Here is a 16,464-nt window from a genome sequence, read left to right on the forward strand (position 1 = left end):
TGCACCTCTTTTAAGATATGTTCCTTTTGTTTTCTCATCTGTTTGGGATCCATTCCTCTTTCCAGGAGCCACCAGCTAGTATCTGTGGTTGCCATAACACAACATACACAGGTTGAGAGTTCCTGGTGGGTTTGTTTTCCTGGGGCTCCAGTTCTGGGGTGGATTCTGCATGGTGGTATTTGCAGGAAGTGAGGGCTTTTTTCAGAGTGATGGTAAAGTAGGGGATACCATGGATTTCTGCAAGTCTTCACATAAGCATCTAAAAGTGATTTTTGGTTTTATTTGTGTGCAGAGGAAGGTGGCTTAGAAAAGAAAGTAATTCTTGGTGGCACCTGGTTTTATACATCCTGGTTTTGTTGGTGCTGATTTCATTATTTGTTGTTATCCCTGTGTGGGTTTAATGGAGTGGCATTGGGGCTGCAAAACCCCCAAATCTGCTAAACAACTTGTTCCCAAATGGTGCTCTAGCAGCCTCTCCTGAATTTTGTGTGAACTGAATGCAGTGACATGAAGGCTACCATTTTCAAGTTCATACTAACAACTACATATCTGTAAGAGTTTGTCCTGTGAGCTGTTGACAGATTATTTCAGAAAGTCAGATCCAAAAAGCCATATTCTAGTCTCACAGGGATGTGGGGAGAGATGTTCACTTTCTCCAGTAGAAAACACTCTTTTTCTACTATTGGAAATATTCCTACTGTTTCCTTAAATTTTTTGATCTAATTAGACTAAATATGCCAAGTTCAATGTGGAGATAATTTTTTTTATCAGAACTGATTTAAACACATTCACATTCTTCCTTTTTATTGATTTATTCTGATTCATTTTCAACTGCTACTGATTAAGCATCAGAATATGATTGTTGTCTTATCAAAACATAGTAAAAATGTGAAACCTTTCTAATTCTACACCAATTGCTTAGCAGCCATGAAGGGAAAAGGCTTGGAAAAGGCTTCTGAACCATTTGAAAGGACTTTTTGAAGAGTAAAACAGCTTCTCTGTAAACCCAGTTGAAATGTAACTGGTGTCAAAATAGACCCCATCCCTTTTTTGGCTATTAGCAGCAGAGTGCTGCTGGAAGCACAAGTGCTTGCACATGTGACTAGTAAGTATTTATTTCACAACTTCTCATGTCCTGTGCTTTTCTAGAAGCATTTAATGTGGTAATTCTTAATTTTACAGCATCAACTACCAATGCCAGTCCAGTTTCTACATCCTCAACTGTTGTCAATATTTCCACGTCAGCAGTAGCCAGCATCTCACAGGTAAGTCTTCCTTGGTAAATTTATCTGCAGCATCTCCTTCACCTTTGTTTAACACGTTACATAAAATTAACATGGGAACACCAAGTATTTGCATCACTTCAAATGGAGCACAGTGGTACTGCAGTTGCAGGGCTCAGTGTGTAACTCAGAGTCACTAAATCACTCTTGTGATTGTCTCTGACCATGTCTCTCATGTCTCTGACCATGATGCTTCTCCCTTTGATCTTAGCAACAAACTGCCTTCATCCTTTCAAAGCTCTTGCCTCATCTGCAGATTGTGAGGTGAGTCTTCAACTGAGATTTCTGCAAGAGAGACAGTGTTGGAAGAAACAATAGAACTATTTTGAAGACTTGACCTACAGGGAGGATTAGGGGTGGATGGTTTTTGGATGCCTTTGTTCTCCCTCAGCAAGAATAGGAAATTAGGTTGTACACACACCCCCAGCCCAGTAAAGTGGGAGGTACATTCTGATGGTGCTAGAGTAGAATAAAGGCAAACAGCCCTGCAGGCTAGCACAGAGCAGTTCCCCCTGCCTGTCACCTCCATGGGTGGTGATACAGCCCTGTCAGTGGTTAACTGCCATTCTGAGGACACAAAGGGGCCCTGCAGTGTCCAACTTTGCAGAAAGAGAATACAGGAAGTGTGGAAAATGCAGTGGATGCACAAAAACACTTCTGTGCTTATGCTGTTGCTTTATAAAGTTCTTTCAATAGCATAAACTTGCTTGGAACTGTAAGGGGAAAAAAGATTTTTGTTCAGTATTTCAAACCAAGGTACCTGGTTCACAAACCCAGGCTGTTCTTTGAGGCAATCAGGAGAACACAGCGTGCCAGGGCAGTGTGACGTGACATTTGGGGACACTACTTTTTTTACTGTCAGTATCAGAAATTAAAATCCTCAAGCACAGCTCCATGTGCTCAGTGATCTCCTAAATGAATAAATACTTTCATAAATGGATACCTTTCATCACAGCATGCAAAATAATTACTTGATGGAGTCAGGACATGGTTTATCCTGTACCTCTCGTGGCTGGGGTTGTGCCCTCAGCCAGGGCCGAAGTCGCTTTCTGTCGCTGTCAGCACGTCTGATACAAGGAAGGAAAATGCGAGACAAAACCACACATTCCAGAGCACAGAGTGCACTGGTAATTTGGCATCCACTTAACTCCCTTGTTACTGTCAGATCATTCATGATGAATTTGTTTTTGCAGACACTGGAGGCAGAGGAGTGGCTCTGGGATCACTGGCCTCCTCTGCAAAACCTGCTTGCACAGGGGTCATTGGTCAGAGCTCTCAGCCCTTTTTGGGAAATGTCTTACATATGCAGAAAGAAACAGCATAAAGTCAGCCTGTGGATTTTCCTTTGACAGGATATTCTGGCACAAAAGCTGTCCCAACTCAGAGTGTTTTCTAACAGGGGTGTCCTCCCAGCACTAACGCTTTCCTCCAACAGGAGTATCCAACATACACGATCCTTGGCCAGAGTCAGTACCAGACGTGCTACCCGACCTCAGGCTTTGGAGTGGTGCCACCAGCAGACAGCAGCACGGACAGCCTGGCGTTGGCCACCACCACCTACCCGGCCGAGAAAGCAACTGCGGCGCGGGCAGCGCAGAGACCCCCGTCTGGTGAGGCTGCAAGGGGGGCTGAGAGCACCTGTGCTCTGCAGTGCAGGGGCAGGCATGGGCAAAACTCCCCTCCTGAAGGTACTTGCAGCATCTTTTCATGCTGGCCCAGACAGGATTCTTGCCCTCCTTGTCTCTGGTCTCACTGGTGTGCAGAGTATCGTGGTGGGCCAGCCAGCCGTGTGTCAGAGATCTCCTCCTGCTGCGATTCGGAGATAACCCACCACGTGCTCTGCGTGCCCCAGGGAAAGAGAGGAGTGCTGGGGGCGACTTGAAGAGTTGCAGCAGCAGCTCTCTGGGGACTGGGTGTTCGCTGGGACTACAGGGCAGTCACTGATATTCAGTCTCAGTAGCTCCTGCTGCATCTTTTCCTCCCACAGCCCTTGTTCAGATTACCTGACAGAGCTGCCAGGCCCAGTCGTGGGAGTCCCCTGGGACTGCTCCTGATTTTTCAGGAGCTGTGGTTCAGCCATCCCCTCTGACTGTGCTGGTCTCTGACATGCCCAGCAGTACATCCCCTCCTTTCCTCTGCCTTATCACTGCAAACCCTGGTTGAACTGAGAGCTGTTGTGCTGTGCTTTGCTGTGAGCACATCTGCATCTGCACAGCAGTCAGTCCCTGGCACTTGTCCGGTAGAGAAGATTTTAGCTGATTTTAGGGAAGTAGGAAGTGTACTGAGAAGGTTTAATTGCTTGTTCTAGAGAAGTCACACCTTTGGCCATTCTCACCAATGCTGGGTTTTGTCCCAGCCTCAGAGGTGCTGGCTAAAATTCCTTCTTGAAGAATAGTTTCTTAAGTTAACCAAGGATGCAAGCAAAGACTCAGTGCTTCTTCCAGTGTCTTGTGCAAGGAGTTATGAGATTGTTCCTGTGTTGTTGAGCAGTTTTAAATTGAAATCTGCCTGTTGCAGATTGGAAGGCTGGGGAAAAAAAATCCAGATTCCATTCATTTTTGTTGGTGCCCTGGGTCTGACTGGGCTGGAGGTAACTTTGTTCCCAGCATCTGTGCTGATGCTGTGTTTTGGATTCCTGACTAAAGCAGTACTGATAACACAGGGTGTTTTGACTCCTGCTGAACAGTGCTTTTACAGGGTCAGAGCTTTCTCCCCTCCACACTCCCCAGCAAGCAGGCTTGGGGTGCACAAGAACCTGGAAGGGGTCACAGCTGGGACAGCTGACCTAAGCTGACTAAAGGGATTTTCCATACTATATAATGTCATGTTCAGCAATAAAAACTGAAGCAGAGGAAGAGGAGGGGGTGTGTGGTTTGGCTGTAGGGTAGCTCTTGTTTGGAGAGGGGCTGGGTGTCAGCCTGCTGTGGGAGGTGCTGAGCTCTGCAGCACTTTGCCTCCTCCATCTTCCCCCACTCCATCAGGAGCACCTGAGCTCTGCCCAGTCCCCCAGCTCAGTCATGCACCCTGCAAGCAGGAATGGGTGGCTGCCAGTGAGACAAGCATACAAATCTGTAGTCTGGCCCTCAGTGAAGTTCCAAAGCTCTCTCCAAACCTTTATCTGATGGGATGCTATCGACAGGAGTGACAAACACCATGCTGTGATCTTGTACATCAAGAAGTGTGGGGCTTCAGGCACTTGCCCACTTTCAGGAAGCAGTTGCCCTCTAGTTGAGGTGAACAACAGCGGATTCACCCATGAGAATTAGTTCCCATTTGCTTCTTAAAACCAAACCTAAGGAACCTCTCATTTCAAGGCAAGAAATGGCCCAGTTGTTGATGTTTTCAGTGCCATGTTCTTAGCTCAGGAATTCTCCAAGTTCACCATTTTGCATTAATTTTCATAGGAACTGCAGTGCCTCAGACTTCTTCAAGCCCCAGACTGAATTCAAGCTCTTCCAAGCCCCCTTGCCCTCTGCCGTCCTGCAACAGGTCTGGTCCTATTTTGGACCTAGTTAGGCAGGTGCCTGAGCTGGTAATAAAGCATTCACAGACTCTTATGGTCCTAATACCCTGCACGTCAGAGCAGTGGTTTTTCTGCAGGTGGTGTATCCTTTCCCTGGGAAGGATGTTCTTACCAGTAGCAGAACAGCCTCTGTGTTCCCGTCAGCCATGGCCATGCTGCTTGGCCAACATCACCTCTGTTACTCTTTTATGTTTAATTGTCTGTTAAATGAAACAGCTGAATAATAAAGCAGTTCCAGGGTAGTGAAATGATGGCAGGGTTCCAGGCCTTAGGATGGAGGGTGCTCTGCTCTGGCTTTGCTCTGCAGGCAGTAGCTCTTGCAGTCGCTCAGTCCTGGGGGACTGCACTGAGGAGACAGAGCTGCTTTGAAACAGTGGGACCAAGAAATCATGTTTTATGTTCTAGTAAGGGTTCAACTACTACTGCATCCGTATAGCAAGGTAATTCTTACCTTTTGCAAAGCAGGTGTGTGGCCAGTGCTGTATTGGTGTTTGTTTTGAGACATCAGGGGGTGAGAGCTGTGTGATTTTTTTCTTCTAGGAGATGCATCCACAAGTCCTTCATTATCAAGAGCAACAGCAAGTAAAGAGTTAGATGAGCAGGCAAGAAAAAACATCCCTGGGAAGAACAGAGGGAAGAGGAAAGCAGATACCTCCTCCTCACAGGACAGTGAACTGGAGGTAATGTTGTTTTCTACAGGTCACATTGCAGAATAGTGTGGTGGTAAAAGTTCTCCTCTTTTTTTTCATTCTGTCTCCATGGAAATGGAAGGGGATTATAGAATGATTTGGGTTGGAAGGGACCTTTAAAGGGTCATCTAGTCCAACCCCCCTGCTATGACTTCAACTATCCCAGGTTGCTCCAACCCCCGTCCAACCTGGCCTTGGACACTTCCAGGGATGGGGCAGCCACAGCTTCCCTGGGCAACCTGTGCCAGGGCCTGCCTACTTTCATTGTAAAAAATGTCTTCCTTACATATAGTCTAAATTTACTTTCTTTGCATTTAAACCATTCCCCCTTGTCCATCACTACTAAGGCTTTACTAACAGGTCTGGTCCCCTGGGTTCAAATTGCAAGAGAGTAGGTTTAGATTAGATATTAAGAAAAAAATCTTTATTGTGAGGGTGGGGAGGCCTCAGTATCTGTGCCCATCATCTTTGCAGTTCCCTCTCCAATAGTTGTGGTGTGCTGTTAGATCTCCCTTAGTCTCCTCTTTGCCGAGCTAATCCCTCCCAGCTCCCTCAGCCTCTCCTCTGGGCTGCTGACCATCCTGACAGCCTTTTGCTGGCAGCTCTTTTTTCCTCACAGAGCCCTGGAGCTGGGGATGCGATCTGGGGTGACCTTCCCAGGGCCAAGTAGGGTGAGACAGCATCTTCTGTTAGCCTGGCACACGTGGCACACTCCAGCATGTAGGTCATCTCATCCACAGGGAGAGAGTGCCGCTGGCTCGTGCCGGTGTCCACTCTGCCCTCCAGCACTTTCAACCTGCACCAGGCTATTCCACTCCACATGTTGGCCCAGTTCTCAAGTTTCCCAAAGTCTCTCTGTACTGGCACTCTGCCATTCCTCAGGGCAGCCTGTCACTTCATTTATAACAAAGATTTCTCTGACAAACATCAAAGTCACATGCCTGGTGCTCTTCAGATCACTTCCACTTCAGCAGGTGTCTAAGGTTCATTAGCACTCTAAGCTTTTGCTTTTGTAACTATAAAAGCAAGAGAAGCTTTTGACATAGTTTGACCAAGAGAGCTTTAGTCTGAGTATGTACTCCTGGGGCAGTGTATAAACTCCACTGCAATAAATTGGAGAGTTGAATGTGTTCAGCCTGTAAGCTGAGAAGTGGTGCTCATACCTGTTAAAAGCATACTGCAGCTAACCACAAAATTAACCCTAAAACTGGCTCCTTTATTGTAGTGCAGTGCCTGGAATATCTCAGCTCTAACCTTCTTTTGTTCTCTCTGCAGAGGGTGTTTCTCTGGGACCTGGATGAGACCATCATCATCTTCCATTCACTTCTCACAGGGTCTTATGCTCAAAAATATGGCAAGGTAATACTGTCTTTTCCATGGGAAAAACCCCAAACATTTCTGTCTTACAGAATTAAATTAGTCTTTGGAACAGGAACAGAAAATGACATTTAGTTTTATATATAAAGGTGATACTTTTAATTAACTTGTTGGCAGTTTGGGGTGGAGAAAGAATGTTAAATTTGGCTTTATACAGAACTAGGAGATGGACATCACCAACTCTTCCCTTCTGACAATGCAAGTCCTAAAATGTCAAACTGATCCTCACTGGGAATTACTGAGATCCTAGCACATAGGGAAAGGAAGGGGGTTTTTCTCCTTCAAAATATATTGTAGATTTTTTAATGTTTTGTTCGTGCTGACTGTGAAAATGCATCAGTCCCTCCTGTGCAGCACTGAAGTGTTTTGTTACATTTTGAGTCAATGAACCAGACTGACATTTGGGTCGATGCACCAGAATGTGGATTTCTCTTTTTTTTTTTTTCAATTGAGTTGTTTAAAATATTTGGGAAATTGTAGTTCACACTATTGATAGTAGCTGGAATTAATCAGGTTTGACATAGAGTGGAAACTATGTAGTTTAACTGATGAGGATTTATGACAATTCCCTTCTGCCTGTATCCACAGTGGATTTACTTCTCTTTGTGTTTTGCCAGGATCCAACCCTAGTGATTGGCTCAGGTCTGTCCATGGAGGAGATGATTTTTGAAGTCGCTGATACTCACTTGTTTTTCAATGACTTGGAGGTACATGGCAAAGGCAGAACTCCACATTACCATGTTTGGATGACACTGCACTCACTGTTTGTGAGGGCTCTTGTACTTCAGAGCCTGTTACTGTTGAAACATGACAGTCTGACAAAGCTGAAGTGGTTGTAAGCACAACCAAATCAGAGATGCAGTCTTACCTGAGGCACATTCTGCAGCCTTTTAGTGTCAGGAGCTCTCTCGGGTTCTGCTGGGTTTCTGCTTGAACCCATGCAGATAAAAACAATGGTGTCTGCTCTGTCTTGTACTTGCATTCTGGACTGGTGAGTACTTTGCTTCCACTGATCCTGTTTTGAAAGGGAGACCAGAGATGTGAGGACAAGATGACCTTGAGGATGTCAGTCCTCAGGGGCTGTGACTAAGCCAAGGACAGAATACAAGAGGTGACATTAGCTGTGTACCAGCTTTGAAGGACATGCTGCCCTAGACAAGTGTGCTGTACACATGGAGGGTCCACAGCACCCTCCCTTTTCCTTTCCTGCAAGCCCCTGCTGCCCTCCTGTTCCCATCCTGCCTAGGAAAGCTGAATATGATCACACAACAGTTACTTGTAGGTGCATCACTGAGGCACATCATGGGAAAACAAGATGCTTTTGTTGATGCAAACAGACTTAAATGACATTTCCATTGTGGCTGTGACTGCTGGCTGCAGCGAACTTTGACAAGGTGGTCATGAGTTACCTCCCTGCCTCAGGGGAAAAAACCAACAAAAACCCAAACGCAAACACTTGTGTCTTGTGCTGGAAAGGGAGTTGTTGATCTGTTAGTTGTGTGCTCAGCCACAGCACGTGCTGCTGTAGGTGTTGGTTGGTAGGTTAAATCAGTAGGTTAGTGGGTTAAATCAGCTGCATTAAGCACCAGAGTCATGGCAGTGCCACTACACTGCTGTGCCATTCAGAGTTCCTGCTGTGGCTTCATTGACCTGGTGTTGAGAAAATGGAATAGCAATGCTTGGCCAGATAATGCAGTTTTGGGATATTTTTGATTTGGTTTGTTTTGCTTTTCTGAAGTGACAAAAGGGTTTCAAATGACAAGTGAGCTTTGAGTCCAACCTGTTCAGGGAGTGTCAGAGTTCTCTTTTTGCAGACAGGTCAAAATGTCATATAAACTTGCTTTTTTCAGCCCTTTCTGGTACTTCAGATCCCAGTCTGGGCAAGAACCTGTAAGGGCTGGGCAGTAAAACCCAGTACTACCAGACAGAGCTAGTGGGTTTTGTGGAGGTGATGTGGAATGGCTTGTTGCTGTTGGGAAGTGTGAAGGGATCGGTTTATATCACAGTTTTTTCAATCTGCAAATTTGAGTGTGTTTCTGGATTACCACAGTGTGACACTGTTTCTGTTTTCTCCTTTAACAGGAGTGTGACCAGGTACACATAGAAGATGTGGCATCTGATGACAACGGCCAAGATCTAAGGTGTTGTACTGACAAATGCAGGAAATGTATTGCTGATGTAATCAGGTGTGGTGGGAACTGGAAACCCAGTTGGTATTAAGGGATGGAGGTCAGCTTTGTGCAGAGGATGAAACCTGGCAAGCGGTGTTTGTTTGCTGGGGGCTGTTTCTCTGAAGACCTACAAAGCATTAAGAGTTTGGAAATTAGATTGTGAATTATATTGTCCACAGCTGAATGCTGCCTCAGTGTTCAATGGCTCGTGAAGAATGGAGAACCTACACTCCAAATCTCATGATGACAAGGTTGGGTGGGTCTCTGAGTTACCTGCTCTAGTGAAAGGTGTCCCTGCCCTTGGCAGGGGTTTAAAAGGAGATGATTTTGAAGTTCTTGTCCAACCTAAACCATTCTGTGAGCCCATGATCATCTGAAAAATACCTGTCAGGGAGAAAGAAATACAGGGAAAGTGGTGAAGCAGGACTTGCTTCCTGCAGTCATAAGCTGGTGAAGCAGCTCGTCTGCTTGTGGAGCTGCAACTGTGATGGAAAGGCACAGATGTGTTTATTGTGCTGGAGTTTATCACTGCAGGATGAGAAAGAGGCCAGTGGGAAGGATGCTCCATATCCCAGAGCAGTGAGCAGCCAAAGGGCAAAGGAGGGCTTTGTAGTGGAGGATGTGAAGGGAATTGTATGAGTGTAGCAGTTCAGAGCCAGCAGCAGCTCTAGTTGGGTATCAGTGTGTTCCTGTAGGAGCTGGGTTCTGTTCTCCAGGTGCTGTGGTGCCTGTGCAGTTCCTCTCCCAGGTATTTTCTGTCTGCTGTCAGCGCTGCTGTGAACGCTGCAGGGGTTCTGCTGCTGTGGCACAGCTAACACGGCTGCTTTCCTGCAACAGCAACTACAACTTCTCCACGGATGGGTTCAGTGGCTCAGGCAGCAATGCAAACCACAGCTCCTCGGTTGGAGTCCAGGGAGTGGACTGGATGAGGAAACTGGCCTTCCGCTACCGCAGGGTACGCGAGATCTACAACAAATACAAAACTGACGTTGGAGGTGAGTGGTCACCTGCACCAAGATCTGAGCACTGAGCAGAGCTTGTGGGGCCAGACTCTGTCCTTCCTCAGAGTTTTGGCTTTTCTGAATGTGTGGACATGAGAAGTAAACCATTCTCCTAGTGCTAACTGGGATCAAATTGCCATGGAATCCACAGGAGTACATCTCCCAAAACTGAACAGCATGCTAGTGCAGGCTGAGTTATCATGGAGATAGGGGTGGTCAGTCAGTCCTGGAGCCAACAAAGTTGTGGTGCATACAGTGTCCCTTTGCTAATTTAGGATGAAAGGTTGGCCTTCTGCTGTGAGCAAACTCATTCATTCATTCACAGTGAGCAAATGCAGATGAGTTTTCTGTATAGTCTGAATCTTGGCATTGCTGTCACTGGGAAAGAAAGGGATGCTGCTGGAGCAGCTCACCTGGCAGGGTGACTCGGCCTGGTAGTTGTGGGTTTGGATACCCTTTGCCTACACAAAAAAACCACCCTTGATAGATCATTTTCTTGGACAAATTTTCTAAAAACCGGGTGTTCAAAACTACAACTTTCAGCCTGTCAGTGTAAGTCTGCAGTTCAGGGTGCTGGAGTCACCTGATTTCTGGCAGGGATCAGACTGTGGTTCTGTATTCTGCATGTGAGAAACCTGGATGCAGAGTTTTTCAGGACCACGTGGTAAAGCAGCTGTCAATGCAGCACTGGGGGTCCCTCCATGGCCTCGTTGCAGAGGACTGGAGCGCTCCAGGGCTGGAATGAGGGAGTTCATCCCTCACGGCTGGGAGGGATGTGCAGGCTCCATGTGCTCCTTTCTTGTTGTGTTTACTGAAAGGAGCAAGTTTGAGTGTATGGGCTCCATTTTTGGCTGCTTTTAATTCAAAACTGGAGGCTTGGAGAGAATTATATAGAAGAGAGATTACAAACAAGGGAATAAAAAAAAAGGGAGGGCAGTTTTAAAAAAGATGCATAAAAGGGGTTAAAGTGGAAAAGGTCCTTGGGAAGAATGCAGTCAGAGGGGGTGACTGCAGGAGTTCCTTCCCCTGCTCTGTGGCCGTGGACTCCTGCTGCTGTGAATGCTTTGTATGAGAGAAGTGCATTTGACTGCCTGTATCCTGAGAAATCTTTGAAATAATCAGAGAAAAGCATCTGCCCAGTCCCCCAGTCAGACTCCCGGATGGATGTCTGGGCTCATCCATGTCACTGGAAGCTGGTTTCTCTTGGTGCTTCAAGACAGACAGTCCAGCTTCCAGAGGCCTTCAGTTCTGTGTTATTTCTTGCAGAGCAGGCAGCTGGTGCACTGGGGCACAGCTCTCTCTGTGCCAGACTTGCCAGCTCAGCTGGGCAAACACGTGTTCCTTACCTTCCAGGCCTGCTTAGCCCGCAGAAGAGGGAAGCTCTGCAGCGACTGAGGACTGATATAGAAGTGCTGACAGATTCCTGGCTAGAAACGGCATTAAAGTCCCTGCTGCTCATCCAGTCCAGGTATGGAACCTGGCAGTGCGTTTTGGCTCTCGCAGCGCTCAGGGTCACGTGCAGCACCACAAACTGCTGCTCAGAGCCAAAGTGTCTGAGAGCAAGAACTCCATCCCTCAGCACCATTTAGGATTTGTTTGCTGCAGCACCTGTAAGTTAGGAAGGTCCCCATGCTCACCAAAGCACTTTTCTGCCAGAGAATTCTTCCAGAAGCAAACAAGCAAAAACTTGTTTGTTACAATGTGCTGTTACAAGTGTTTTTCTTCTTTTAGAAAAAACTGCGAGAACATCCTGATCACAACCACCCAACTGATGCCAGCTCTTGCCAAAGTTCTCCTGTATGGATTGGGCGAAGTGTTTCCCATCGAAAATATTTATAGTGCTACAAAAATAGGTAAGGGGTTGTGCCACTGCAGTGTCTGCTGGGAGTTTTACATGGGAAATGCCATTTCATGCTGTGGCCCAGCTGGTCATGGCTTCTGGCCTCAGGAGCTAAACTGGGTGTTATGCCCTCCCAGAAAGACAAGAATGTGTTTCTGGAAGGAAGGGACCTACTCAGACTGCCGTTTCTCTCTGCCTGAGGCTCCTGAGCAGTGGGTTGTGTTGGCAGGTAAAGAGAGCTGCTTCGAGAGGATCGTGTCGCGGTTTGGGAAGAAGGTCACCTACGTGGTGATCGGAGATGGGCGTGACGAGGAGGTGGCGGCCAAGCAGGTGGGTCTGACTGCAGAGGTGGCTGTGGGGCAGTTCAAAGGGAGGTCACTGCAGCAGGCTTTGCCTGCAGTGACTCCTGTTCCAAGGCTGAACAGTTCAGGCTGGGGCAGCCAGGGGCGAAGTTTGTCTTTGCAAGAGATCTTCCACTGTGGTAAGATAGGCTGTTTTCTGGCTCTTGGGGGTTTAAAGTTTCTGTTTTACTGTTGTTTAGGATTGCATGTAACACTGTCGCTGTAAGCAGTGTCTTGGTGTAGCACACTGGATGCAGCATGTTCAGAGGTTGGACTCGGTAATCTTGGAGGTCTCTTCCACCCTGGATGATTCAACGATTCTGTGTCTTGATCATAGCCTGGGGCTGTCAGGATAATGCAGTTTCTCAGGAGCACAGAGGGGTCGGGGCTCAGTGGCAGCAGCAGATCACTACAGCACCTGCCATTAGTGTGGATTACAAACGAGGAGCAGTTTGGCTGATTTGGACAGGCCTAGATGAGTTGTTCAGTTGTGCTGATGAACAGCAGTGAAGTGCTGACGACTGTCAGGACCTTGTCTCTGCAGGCTCCACACGTTCTGCCACCTGTGCAGGTTCCCTGGGAACCCTGGCCAGGCATTCCTGGATGCAGCAGCAGCTCACAGCCAAGGTTTCCATTGTGAGCAGCTGGCAGTCAGTGCTGGTGCCTGTCACACACAGATGTGCAGATCAGATGGGCTCCAGACACAGATGTGCAGGTGGCCGATATCCGTCCTGAGCGTGTGTGCTCAGAACCATCACCCTGCACAGCCCTGCAGCTGTACCCTGGCTGCTTCCACCTCAGCTGAAAGTCCCTGATAAACCTGACTGTCCTCTCTTTGTCACAGCACAACATGCCCTTCTGGAGGATCACAAATCACGCTGACCTCGTGTCCCTTCACCAAGCCCTGGAGTTAGACTTCCTGTAAGAAGCTGGAGCAGAGGCGAGACTGCAGCTCCTGTGAGCCCTCTCCATCACTGGAGAGGCAGAAATCTCACACATTTGGGGACTCACTTTTCAGCTTGATGAAGAAAACATACCTGATGCAAAATCTACAGTGGAACATGACAGCAGGTCGTTCCTCAGGAGTCCTGCCAAGTCCAGAGGTGTCCTGTAAAGGAGCCCCAGCCTCAGCAGGGCTAGAGCTTGTCTGCCTGAAGGGACTTCCAGGGCCAGCTGAATGCTTCTGGCAGGTGTCTCCAGAGGGAGGGGCCATACAACAGCAGCAGTATTTGTAAGAGCCTTCTCCTTTCTATTCAGCTTAGTTGTAGAACCCAAGTAAACATAAAACCTTATTTTTGTAGGAAAACGCTGATGGCAGAGCTGAACCTTCTTTGTTTTGCAAAGCCGAAGAGCTATGGTTTTTTTTTCATGGGAAATATTAATGAAAATGTCAGAAATACCTCTATTGCTGTAAAATGTGTCCTCTCTCCTTTCCTGGGTGTTCAAAGCAGTTAATTTATTACAATGTCCTTAGTTCCTCAATGTGGGATTACTGGAAAACAGAAAATAAGGGAATGCTTCTGGGATATGTGGTTCCTTGTAGAGGCAAGTGGTGGTGTTCTGAGTTTATCCTGGTGGCTTCTAGTCAATGTGTGCACAAGTCCTGTCAGTCAGCAGGAGACCATTGGATTCCAGCCTTGGCTTGGACCGTAGATCCCACAGATTCCCCCTGTAAAGGAAAATGAAACCGCCTGTGAACATCAGGATGGCAGACTGGTGCAGACTGTTCAGATGTGAACAGAGTCCTCACCTGGACTAGGAATAATCTAATTCCTAAATCCTCATGAATGTTACAGAGAAGGCTCTGGCTATGGTTGTTAACCTTCATCTCTGTGTTCCTGACTCCGTGTGTGAGAGAAAGTTCCTTTTAGTAGAATCAGATTCAGTTTTCTTATATTCTTCTTTGCATTAGCCTAACTACATAGTGAGAAACAAATGCCTTGTTAAGAGGGACTTAATTTTCTAAGACACTGTGACTTGGCAGCCTGGAGCACACTGGCCTTGGGAGGAATGGCAATGCTGATTTTTCTGCCTTTGTCTCAGAAAAGAGGCTGGAGTGGGTGACCTGCAGCTCCCTGGGCAAGGAACAGCCAGCTGGGGACTGGGGCTGGCATAGGGGCTGGCTTTGAGCCAGGTCAGGCTGTGTTTGGTGACTCTGCCTCCCCCTGCACCCCGGGGGCAGCAGATCAGCAGCTGCCTGGGGTTCCTGCCCTGAGGAGGGTGTGTGCTGCACCCCAGCCAGACCTGTGGCTGCACCCAGAGCCCTCCAGATTGCTGGTCCCCAGCCCCCAGTCTGTCCCTGCAGAGGGCACACTGACCCACTCGCTGTGCCCACACAAGCAGGGATGTGTTTGCTGCGTTCCTTCCATGGCATTCATTGCTGAGGGATGTTTCCATCAGTGCTGGGTCCCCTTGGCACAGGCTCTGCTGTGCCCTGGGAATCTCCAGTGACCGCTGGGAAGGTGCCTACAGCCAGGGCTTTGGGTCCCCAGTGCTGAGGGACTGCACCCAGGAGGTCTTTTCCATGTTGTCCTAGCTCCAGTTTCCTTTGGGTTTTTTTTTTAAATTAAATTGGAATCAAATGAGATTCTTTTTTCCAAAGTGGTCACAGGAGCTGGGAGTGATCAGCTTTCCATCCAGCTCCTTGCCAGGTGTTGGCCTTTTGCTCTGATCCCAGATGGATACTGGGTGGGCACATTTCCCCAGGAGCTCTGCAGCAGGAACACACTGTTGTGTGGGAGCAGCAGGGCCACTCATCCCATGAGGGAAATCTGGGGAGCAGGTGTGGGTGTCCCTGGGCAGCTCAGCAGAGGGGAAGGGTTTGCCCCTGGGGCTGTGCTGGGGGTGCTCAGCAGGTTTGGAGAGAGGAGCAGGAGGCCCCAGGCCTGTTCTCTGTCTGTACCAGATGGAGCTCAGGTGTGTTCCCACCTGTTCCAGGCAGCTGGGGCAGCTCCAGCTCTGTGACTGCTGGGTCCCCAGACCCAGTTCCTCTGGGGTCCCTGTGCAGTGTTGCTGTTACAGCCAGAGCTGTGCCGAGGAGCAGCCCCGTTGCTCCCAGGGTCGGAAATACCTCCAGAGGATCAGGACTTGGAGTCACAGCAGAGTCTGTGCTGGGTCCTGAACATCCCTCAGTGAGTCCCAGCCCACCCAAAGGTCTCCTGTAAGCGGGCTTGGGAGCTGTCCCAAGCAGTGCAGCAGCCTGTTGGGAGCACGTTTTGTACTCTGGCTGGCTGAACTTTGGGATTAAAACCTGTGCCTTAACCTCCCACCACCGGCACGGCTGAGCAGCCCCTTTGCTTCGCTCCTGTGAGAAGCAGCTGGAAAGCTGTGCTGGGGAGGGGCTGGGTTTGCCCAGGCATTCACAGAGGGTGCTGGGCCCATGGGCCTGAGCCACCTGGCAGCTGGCTGTGCTTTTTGTTTGTTTACTTCCAAATGTTTTAAGGAAATTTTAAGGTGTCAGTAAAATTTTAGCTGAGCGTGGAACTTGCAGCCACTGACATTTCATACTGATATTTATACGATGTTTCCTTGAATGTATGTAAAGTACTTTTATAACAGGAGGTTGATGGTACATTTCTGTGTTTGTTAATAAAGGGTGACCTGGCTATTTTATTTTTTCCTCTATTGGCTGAATTTAAGCCTTTTTCTGTCTCTCATGAGGCAGGAACAGCACCTCTGTCCAAGTATTGATTTTTCTCCTGTCTCTGTCACCAGTTCAGCTACAGCCAGGTCAGGTCTAATGGGAGAGCAAACCTGAACACCTGAAGGACAGTCAGCCTGTGGGCCCAGGGCACCTGAGCTCACCTTGGTGCTGCCAGTCCCCCCTGCAGCTTCACCACAGCCACGGAGGCTTTAAAAACCACCTGACCCACTAATATTTGCTGCCCGGAGAGCCCCGGGGGAGGAGTCTGTGCTGGTACTGGTGGGCAGGGCCCCTGGAGCCCAGAGCAGCCCTTGCTGCACTACAAGGGGTGAGTCCTGGGCACTGCTGGCTGTGGGGTCTCTGCCTGTTCATGGTCTGTAATGGGAACTGTCCTATGAACTGGAAAAAAATAAAGTCTTTATTTTCTATAGTGACTGCTTCAGCCTGTTCTCTGCCCCCCGTGTCAGTCCCTGCCCCTGTGACAGCCTGGGCCATGTTTATGGTGCTGCAGGTCCCAGTGCAGCCTCTGGAGCCCCTGGGGACCAGTGAGGCAGGGACTGGCTCCTGGGCTCTGCTGAGGTGCCCAGGGCAGGCAC

The 16,464-nt window shown here is 48.3% G+C and overlaps 1 protein-coding gene across 9 annotated transcripts in view; it reads left to right on the top strand.

Annotated features, from left to right (window-relative positions):
* Nucleotides 1–16,298, top strand: part of EYA3 (EYA transcriptional coactivator and phosphatase 3) — a 52,373-nt gene extending 36,075 nt beyond the window's left edge. For 4 of the 9 annotated variants that reach the window (XM_050326174.1, XM_050326171.1, XM_050326173.1 and 1 more), the window contains 9 exons: nucleotides 1,183–1,265; nucleotides 2,719–2,893; nucleotides 5,347–5,486; nucleotides 6,771–6,854; nucleotides 7,490–7,579; nucleotides 8,955–9,013; nucleotides 9,881–10,038; nucleotides 11,398–11,512; nucleotides 11,776–16,298. In XM_050326174.1, coding sequence (XP_050182131.1) covers nucleotides 1,183–1,265; nucleotides 2,719–2,893; nucleotides 5,347–5,486; nucleotides 6,771–6,854; nucleotides 7,490–7,579; nucleotides 8,955–9,013; nucleotides 9,881–10,038; nucleotides 11,398–11,512; nucleotides 11,776–12,451 — 1,580 coding nt within the window. In that variant the 3' untranslated portion in view covers nucleotides 12,452–16,298. The remainder of the gene's footprint in view (nucleotides 1–1,182; nucleotides 1,266–2,718; nucleotides 2,894–5,346; nucleotides 5,487–6,770; nucleotides 6,855–7,489; nucleotides 7,580–8,954; nucleotides 9,014–9,880; nucleotides 10,039–11,397; nucleotides 11,513–11,775) is intronic. The other 5 variants (XM_050326180.1, XM_050326179.1, XM_050326176.1 and 2 more) reach the window with 3 other exon arrangements.
* Nucleotides 16,299–16,464: the final 166 nt, after the last annotated feature.

Source organism: Myiozetetes cayanensis, unplaced genomic scaffold (assembly GCF_022539395.1).
Source record: "Myiozetetes cayanensis isolate MyiCay16 unplaced genomic scaffold, myiCay2020 scf31, whole genome shotgun sequence".
Lineage (NCBI taxonomy): Eukaryota > Metazoa > Chordata > Aves > Passeriformes > Tyrannidae > Myiozetetes > Myiozetetes cayanensis.